We start from the raw sequence: 9,775 nt of genomic DNA, 5'->3' as shown, positions 1-9,775 counted from the left end.
TCAGTTGTTATCCTCATAAATGACCAGCACAGGGGCCTGGCCTGGCTTCTGCTGGTACCAGTAAGCACTTTTACTTCCAATGTTGTTTCCTCCACAGGTGATCCTGGCGGTCTGTCCTGGGGTCACCAACACCGAGGGTGGCTGGGTCAGCTCTTTGGAAACCACGGAGCCTGCAAGAGAGTAGAGGAGAGGGGTTGAAGATGAAGGACCTGTTCCCACGAGTCCTGCCTTGAGGCTGTGTCAGGGCTGAGCTCAGGCTTTGCAGCAGACCTGCTCAGGGTCTGTGGGGGCTGAGACTGGAGGAAGAGCCTGGGGTCCACACCTGTGCAGAAAGTGAGGAGGGGGAGCAGGAGAGGGTCCAGGCCATGCTGATGATGCCCTAGAACTGTGCCTCCTGAGACCTCACAGCACAGCTGGGCTCCCCCAGGGTCTCTTATTCCCTTCAGTCCTTTGGGGCTGTGATCATTTAGTGTTTATGCAAATGTACTCCTCATCTGAGGTTCCAAATGGAGGAATTAAAGAGATCATTCTCTCCACAGGTGGCTGAGGAGGAAGGGAGGAGTATCCCAGCTTCTAAGCTGCTTATCAGGTCAGCAAATCAGCCATGGACTCTAAGTTCCATAATCACAGTCACCTTCGTGGGGTATGAGCACACATGACTGCTGTCCCAGCCCTCCTGGGCTGGGGTCTGTCCTGAGCTGACCCAGTGGGGCTGTGCGGCTTCTAGGAACCTGCCCATGGGGCTGAGCTGGGCCCTCTGAGAGGTAAGTGAGCACACCTGATTCAGCAGAGGTGGTCCATATAATCTGTCCTCCTCCTCCTCCTCCTCCTCCTCTTCATCCTCCTCTCCTCGTCCTCCTTATTCACATGTGCCTTTCTAGGTACGCCCCCCTCCAACACATACATTTTTGTCCCCATGGTAGACATTTCATTAAAGCACAGTTCTGTGTTGTTAGAATGTTTGTTCGTTATTTTAATTATGGTGGTTTTCTTGTTAAATATCCATCTGCTTTTAACGATTCACACCAACTCCACCTCATTTTATACCTGGTGTTTGTATACTTTCTATGACAGCCCCATCAACAATTGGCTAGTCAGCAATAGGCTTATCAACTTGTGACTCCTTTAAAAATTTTTCATCAGCGTTTTACATAAGCTTATTATAAGGACCAGAACCCCAGCCCCGACCGAGACACCAGCCTTGGGCTCCACGTTCTCTGGGAATGTCCACAGGGTCATGGCCTTTGCACAGGTTGCGAGTTCCAGGGTCTAGATGGTCAGTGATCCCTCCACTGAGGCAGATCCTGTCACTGAACAAGGACAGCCCAGTGTCAGAGCTGCGAGCTGAGGAGTGAGAATCCACTTCACTCTCAGAGAGTCTCTTAAAGGGTCTGTGATGCCCCATCCAGGGAACAGGGGTTCTGACTGCTGCCTTCCACTCCCTGAGATGACCCTCAGCCAAAGTGCTGCAGCCTCCAGGTCAGAGGCAGAGGGTGAGAGGTCAGGGTATCTCTGGACATGCCCAGGACAGAGTGTCAGCTCCCTGGGATCCCTCCTGGACAGTGAGATGACCTGCATTTCAGGTGAAGAGCTCACCGTGCCTGGGTCCGGTCAATGTCCAAGGCTGACACTGTGAGTCTGGCCCTCATGACGTGTTCTTCTGGTCTCAAGGGGATGGGATCGACTTCCTGAAATCCAGTCCCTGCACTGAGCCTTGGACACTGCTGACCGCAGGAATGGTGCCCCTCTTAGCCTCTACCTGAGCAGCCCCAGCCTCCTTTCTGGCTGCTCCTGGCTGCAGCATTACTGCCCCCTGCTGGTGGAGGAGAACTCAGACCAGGAGCTTCCCTCCTGCAGATCACCTGAGAGGGTGTGAGCCCCTGCCCTGTCTAGCCCAACACAGAGAAGTCACATAAGAGGTGCAGGGAGGCGGGGAGGTGCAGTTCTGGTGACTGTGTCCCAGGGTCAAAACGCCCTAGCTGGTAATCTGTTGTGTTAGAATGGAGGGTGCAGGATAAACTGTTCTTTTGCAAAGTGTCAAGTTCCATAGAACTTGTGACACCCTATGGAGACCCAGTCTTCCTGCATATTTAAAAACCAGAACTATCTCTCCCTTTACCCCAATAAGGGCTGTTGGGTCCCAAGGTCTTTCTGGCACGGAAGCTCAATTGTGCACTTAAATTGCCATTATTACCATGTCAATAGCATTATTTTAATTTCACCTCACACCTCCCAGAGTATGTAGTGGGAGCATGTCTACACTAGCCTCGTCTGCCTTTTGATGAAACTGGGAGTATCCCGCTGATTCAGATCTGGGCGCCCATTCCCAACACAGAGAAATCAGAATCTGGAATCAGCTGATCCCCTGTCCTGAGTTCCAGAGAGGACAGACAGGAGATTCAAGACCTGAGCCTCAAATGAGTTCCTGCAGAGACTCTCTTTAATCAGGAGGACCTTTTCATTCCTCTGTACCATTTGTTTTTTTAAAAAAAGTTTCTAAAATTAAGTATAAAACTCTCCATTTCATAGCAGACAAAGTTGAGGGCTGTAGAGACTAAGTCCCCAGGAAAAAAGAAAAGAGGAGGTGAGTCCAGGGGTGGAGCCCAGGGGTCCTGGACTTCAAGCTTGGCTCTTTGGGGCAGAGCTTGACCAGAGGTAGGGAGTATGAGGGCCAGGCTGGGTGGTACGGTTTGTGCCCTCTGGGCTAAGATTTAATATGTATACAGCAACCTTAGTTTAGAGTATCATGTATTATTTGAAAATAGATATCAGATTTTCTGACAGATACCTTAGCCAAATTTGTGATATGAAAAAAAAAATGCAAAATCTCTATCTCAATCAGCCTAACTAGTGGGGACACGTTACTGTGATCTTTACCTGCTCTTGTGGCATTGCCAGCTGGGGTTTGAACTCTGCCTTTCTCTTCCTGGCGAGTACTGGGAAATCACAGGAAGCCTACTTTTAGGATCATAAAGCAATTGGACTCATGATTTGAAGTGTTTCTTCTCTCAAAGGACAAGTACAAAATTCTATAATCAGATTTGCACATTTCAATATCTATATCTCTGAGGAAGGGTAAGAATGAGGGGAGGAGAGAAAGAGACAGAGAGAGACAGGGAGAGATTATGAATGAGAATTTTGTTAAACACTGTTATACCTACAATAACAGAGTACAAATGTTTTTCAAGCACATATGGAAAATGTTCCAAAATTGAACATATTGTAGCCATTAAACAAGGGCCACTAAATTGAAAACATTGGATCATATGAAGTATGACCACAATGGAATTAAACTTAAAATCGACAATCTGATTAAATGTGTAAAATAACAAATTATTTGGAAATTAAAGCAGGCCCTTCTAAGTAACCCATGAGTCAAAGAAGAATTCACAATATACGAAGTGTGATCAAACAATATGGTGAATGTTTAATAAAAAAAAATTATTATAGTACAAGACAGAGTGCCATTAATCCCCCTCAAAATACTCCCCCTCACTTTGAACACACTTATCCCATCATTCTTGTTACTTTCTGAAGCAGTTTTAGAAGTCCTCTTTCTTGAGTGTCTTTACTTCATCCTCCATCATGACAATGCTCCGTGTCACACGTCGCTTCTGGTACAGCAATTTCTGTCAAATAAAAATATTACTGTATGTCTGCATCAACCTTATTCACCGGATCTTGCACCATATGACTTCTGGCTCTTCTCCAAAGTTAAAATGACCATGAATTGAATCAGGATATTGAGGCAGCCACGACAGCACAACTAAAGACACTCACAAAAGAGGACTTCCAAAACTGCTTCAGAAAGTGCCAAGAACGATGGGATATGTGTGTTCAAAGTGAGGGGGAGTATTTTGAGGGGGATTCATGGCAATATGTTTTTTACTGTAATAATTTTTAAAATTTAAACATTCACTGTAATTTTTTTTTACCACACTTGTAAATGAGAAAATACTAAATTTTTGAAAAACAAAAGTAAAAACAAAGCATACCAAAATTCCAGGAAGGCAGGTAGGGCTGTGATTTGTGAAAATTTGTACCTTAAAAAGCTGAACATTGGAAAGAAACTTTGAAAATAAATAATCTAATCTTTCACCACATGAATAAAAAAAGAGAATATATCAAACTCAAATAGAAAGGAAAAAAGAAAGAAAATAGATCTAAGCAGAATATCAATAAAATAAGAAATAGGAAAACAATGGAGAACACCAGTAAATCCAAATTTTGGCTTTTTGAACAGACCAATAAAATCAATAATCCTTTAGGTAGAGTGACATAGAAAGAGAGAGAGAGAGAGAGAGAGAGAGAGAGAGAGAGAGAGAGAGAGAGAGCAGAAAATACCTGAATCATAAATAAAAGAACTTTATTACAGACTTTACAAAAGTTGAAAGGGTTATAGGCAATGTAACAAACACTTAATTCTAACTTTTTAGATGACTTCAATGACTTGGACTAACTCCTGGAAAGACATAAAGTATCAAAATTGACTCATGAAGAAATAGAAAATATGAATAGACCCACAACAAAGAAAGACATTGAATTAGCAATTAAATATCTTCCTGCTTAGAAAAACCCAGTCCCAAATGGCTTCACTGGTAAATTTTATTAAATATTTAGGGAAGAAAGAATAGCAACACTAAATAAAATCTTTCAGCATATGGAGGTGGAGGGAACACTTTCCTACTCATTCTCTATGGTCATTGTGACTCTGAGACCAAACCCAGACAAAGACATGACACCAAAGGAAAACTAGACTAACATCTCCCAAGAATGTGAACACAAATCCTCAATAACGTATCAAGCAGGACCATCACTCAGGAGCTCTCCCCATACCTGTGTGCCTATGAGGAGTTCCATTCCCTCGTTCCCTTTCCACTGATATCCTCATCGTCCTACTAGTCACCTTGAATTACCATATGGGGTCTGACGATTAAGCTCATAAACTTGTTGCAATGATGTTGCTAACCCTTTTTGATATCAGAGGGATTATTCATTATGAATTTGTACAACTGGATAAACAGCTAACCAAGTTTACTATTTGGATGTGCTGAAAAGGCTGGGTGAAAAAGTTAGACGAAGATGACCTGAACTTTTCGCCAACAATTCATGGCTCTTGCATCACGACAATGCACCAGCTCACACGACACTGTCTGTGAGGGGAGTTTTTAGCCAGTAAACAAATAACTGGATTGGAACACCCTCCCTACTCACCTGATCTGGCCCCCAATGACTTCTTTCTTTACCCAAAGATAAAGGAAATATTGAAAGGAAGACATTTTGATGACATTCAGGACATCAAGGATAGTATGACAACAGTTCTGATGGCCATTCTAGAAAAAGAGTTCCAAAATTGCTTTGAAGGGTGGACTAGGCGCTGGCATCAGTGCATAGTTCCCAAAGAAAGCACTTCCACGATGACTGTGGTGATAGTCATCAATGAGGTCTGTAGCACCTTTTTAGGATGGGTTCGTGAACTTAATTGTCAGACTTTCATATGTGCCTCATTTTGCCTCAGCCTTGACACTGGGACATATGTATTGGAGGCTGGGGTGGCAGAGGTGGGAGAGGTGAAGGGCATTTCTGTAGCTACAAGGCCTGTGCCCTATGGGTTTTCTATGAACTTCTTTGGGGAGCAGACAGGGGAGTTGGAAACATGTCCTGAGTTTGCACTTAGACTTTTGTGGTTATAAAATTTCAAGTGGGTTTCTTGTAGGCTGCATTTGGCAGAGTCTGTAAAATTCAATCTGACAATACTTACCTTTTAAATGTGATATTTAACTATTTACAATGAATGTGATTAGTAATATAGTTCTGTTGAAAATACCGTCTTCATCAGTTTGGTTTTTTGGGTCCCATTTGCTCATTGTTCAACTTTCCCTTTTTCTGTATCTTTTTAAATGACTGAATATATTTTTATATTTTCATATTATTTCCTTTGTTGGCTTATTTGCCAACAAAGGGTACATTTTAATGATTGCTGTAGAGTCTACAGGACATATCCAACTTATCAAAGTCTACCTTCTGGTGATATTCTATCACTTAACATACAGCATAGCAACATTAAAGCATGTTCTTCCTCCCAAACCTTCATGCTAACATTGTCATATCTTTGCTTTAAGATACATTATAAACCAAAACATACATTGTTATTGTTGTTTGCATTAAACGGTAATATATTCTGTAAAATTTAATATATTGAAAAGTTTCTATATTTATCCACATAGTGGCCATACCTGATGCTTTTCATCTCTTTGTGTGAATTCACATTCCTATCTCGTTCACTTTCCTTCTGACTGAGCGGTTCCCTTCGTTCCTTCATGTACTGAGGTTCTGCTGGTGATCAATTCTGTAAGTTTTGTTTGTCCACGAAAGTTTTATTTCACCTTCCTCTTTGAGAGATGTTCTCTGGGTAGAGTTCAAAGTTGACAGGTTTTTGTTTGTTTGTTGTTAGTATTCTAAAGACACTGCTCCACTCTCTTCCTGGTATTGTTTCTTCCATTGAAAAATTTACTCTGATCGCTCTGGTTCTTCTCTGTATAGAACATCATTTCTCTATGGCTGCTTTTATGATTGTCTCTGCATCACTGGTTGGAAGGAATTTGATTATGATGTGTGTTGATGTTTCCTTTATGTTTTCTGTGCTTGGGGTTTGTTGAGCTTCTTGGATCTGTGGGTTCTAAGGTTTCACCAAAACTAGAGCATTTTTGGCCAATATTTCTTTAAATATTTTTCTTTCCAACTCCCCCCCTAAACTATTTGCTTAAAGCCTGAAATTGCATGTATATTTGGGTAGTTGAAGTTGTCCTATCACACACTGATGCTTCTGTTCTTTTTTCTTCAAAGTCTTTTCTTTCTTTGTGGCTTCATTTCTTTCTATAGTCTCAGTTCTGTGTCATCAATTCACTTTTTTTTTCCACTGCAGTGCTTAATATGCTGTCAACCCCGAGTGGAATTTTAATCTCAGACACTGTACATTTCTAAAAGTTTGACTTGGGTGTTTTAATTTTTAAATGTCTTCGTAGTCTGCAGTTAACATAGTCAATCATTCCTTTACCCTCATGATAAAGTAGAATATAGTTATAATAACTTCTTTTGCTTTATTACCAACAAATTCAATCACCTGTGAGATTTTATGGTTAGTTTGAATTGATTGATTTTTTTTTATTATTATGGATCATATTTTCCTGCTTCCTTCCAGGAAATAATTTTGATAGGATTCCAGGCCTTGTGAATGTTTCCCTGTTTATGGAATAATATGTGTGTGTGTGTGTAAATATATATATATATCTATATATATATATCTATATATATATATATATATATATATATTTGTCTTCTATTCTATATTATTCTAGAATTGTAAAATTAATGGAAACTTGCTCTTACATTTTCTTAAGTGGGACCAAAGCAGCATTCAGTCTTGTGCTAATTTCCCTATCACTGAGGCAAAGCTCTTCTGACTAGTCAACCTGATGCCTTGGTTAGGAACCTTCCCACTCTGACTGTGGGACAAGCATGACTTCTGATTGGTGTGTGAGCTCTGCCAATGCCTTCTGGTGTCTCCGGGTGGTTCCTTTTTGACCTCAGGAAGATTGTTTCCAGGATGTGGTCATCAGAACAAATGAATATTTCCAGTTCAGTTCCCTGAAAGCACACTGGGAGAGGGAGAATTTCATGCAGTAGGGTTTTGGAGTGATATTCCTGGAAGTAAATGTGAGGCAAGACAGCGTGGCCTGTAATGTGGTAACAATTGAGGGCTCAGCTGGGAGGCCCTGCAAAGTCATCCTGAACTGAGGCAAGGACTTGGCATCTAGCCCTCAGGTGGTTCTTAGACTGAGCCACACTCTGTGAGGGGACATGACCTTGGGGGAGATAGCCCTCCTCAATGACAGCACTTCTCAGTGAGGGCACATCGGTGAGCTGCCAGGGTCCCCAGGGGTAGGAGGGTGGTTCAATTGTGAGGAGGGGACCTTGGTGGATTCCACACTGTCTAATGCACTGGCTTACTCTGTTCAGAGTTTCAGGCTGCCATGGATCCTGGGCTTCATGAACTCTGATAAGCTGGATAGTTCTAGGGTTTAATCCAGGATGGGACCAATGAGTGTCCCAGTCACCATCAAATTGATATCTAGTGTCGATTACCACTGGATGTATGTCTCCCCATGTTTCTTTCCACTCACACCTTCTGTCCCCAACTCACATGCAGGCCCAGATAACACCAGGACAGCGTGGTCCTGCCAGCCCTGAGTCCACTCCTGTTCCAGCCTCTGCAGAGCTCCCTGAGGGCTGGGAAAAGGGGGCAGCTTGGGGATCTCAGATCTGGAGACTTGGGCCAGACCTACTCATGGCTTTGTCTATACTCCTCCTAGGACAAAAGGACAGTGTGACACAGATGGGGAAGGGAGTTTGTGTCTCACTTCCCCATCTGCCTCTGTCACTGTGAGTAGTATTATCACTCGGGCTCGACCGGCAGTAATAGTCAGCCTCATCCTCGGCCTGGGTTCCACTGATGGTCAGGGTGACCGTCTTTCCTGAACTGGAGCCAGAGAATCGGTCAGGGATCCCTGAGGGCCGCTCACTGTCCTTATAAATGACCAGCACAGGGGCCTGGCCTGGCTTCTGCTGCAACCAGCTAGTGTATCTTTTCTCCAAAAAGTCTCCAGTGCAGGTGATCCTGGCTGTCTCTCCTGGAGCCACGGACAAAGAAGGCGACTGGGTCAGTTCAGAGGAGGCCACAGAGTCTGCAGGAGAGGAGAGAAGAGGGCGTTTGAGGATAAAGACCCATTCCCAGTAGGTTTTATCCTGAGTCTGTGCCTGGACTGAGTGCAGGGTCTGGGGCAGGTCCAGCTTACGGTCCTGTGGGTGCTAAGCTCGTGGGCAGGGCCTTGGCATCTGTACCTGTGCAGAGAGTGAGGAGGGAGAACAGGAGAGGGGTCCAGGCCATGGTGGAGACGCCACAGGTTCTGCTTCTGAGCCCACAGCTCATGAAGTAGACTCTGTGCCTCTCTTATTCTCAAGAAAGGGGTGAAGGAGTCCTCATGCAAATCTACTTCCTTCCTTTTGTGGCTTGTTGAGTATCTCCCACTGGGCAGAGAACAGCTGAACTTCTGGAGGATTTAAATTTGGGCCCATATTCCCAGGCTTGTACCTAGGTTCCCCAGAGCTCTCTGTGGGGCTGAGGGAGAAACCTGACCCAGTACCTGCACACTCACTTCAGGCTGAGCCCCCAGCCTCCACTATGAGTTTGGGGGAGACCCCTCAGTCACCCTGTCTAGTGATGAGGTCATCCACAGGGTGGGGGCGGGGAGTGCTTATAGGGGCAGTGGTCACGCTGTTGTATGAGAGGCCAGAGGCCAGATTCCATGATCAGACACAGTGAAACTGGTTATGGACCTCTCAGGTACGTTTTTCTTTTCTTTTTTTATGTTTTAGGGGAAAAAAACATAGGAGATTTTTTGGGATCTAGAGTTAGGCAAAAAAATCTTGATTACACCAGATGCATGATTTTTAAACCAAAGGTTAATACATCAAAATTCATATTTTCTTTTGCAAAACTGTCTAAAGAGGATAAAAAAACAAATAACAGAGAGAAAATATTTGAAAACTAAATACCCAGTGAACAACTATTGTATCTACAGTATAACAGGAACTCTAAACATTAAAAGGAAAACAAAACTAATACATTGAGAAAATGAGCAATGGTCAAGAACAGACATGTCATAGAAGAGGATAGAGAGGTGGCAACAAGCATGTGGAAAGACGTTTGTCATAG

General features: G+C 43.4%; 1 gene segment (V, D, J or C); it reads right to left on the bottom strand.

Annotated features, from left to right (window-relative positions):
* Window positions 1-8,975, bottom strand: LOC109377911 (immunoglobulin lambda variable 3-25-like). The segment is given in 3 exon segments: window positions 1-170; window positions 8,442-8,744; window positions 8,902-8,975. Coding segments are annotated over 3 exon segments (519 nt in total).
* Window positions 8,976-9,775: the final 800 nt, after the last annotated feature.

This window comes from Hipposideros armiger, unplaced genomic scaffold (genome assembly GCF_001890085.2).
Source record: "Hipposideros armiger isolate ML-2016 unplaced genomic scaffold, ASM189008v1 scaffold_1620, whole genome shotgun sequence".
Lineage (NCBI taxonomy): Eukaryota > Metazoa > Chordata > Mammalia > Chiroptera > Hipposideridae > Hipposideros > Hipposideros armiger.
Note: the sequence above shows the minus strand (reverse complement) of the source record. Positions and strands in the feature narration are given on the sequence as shown.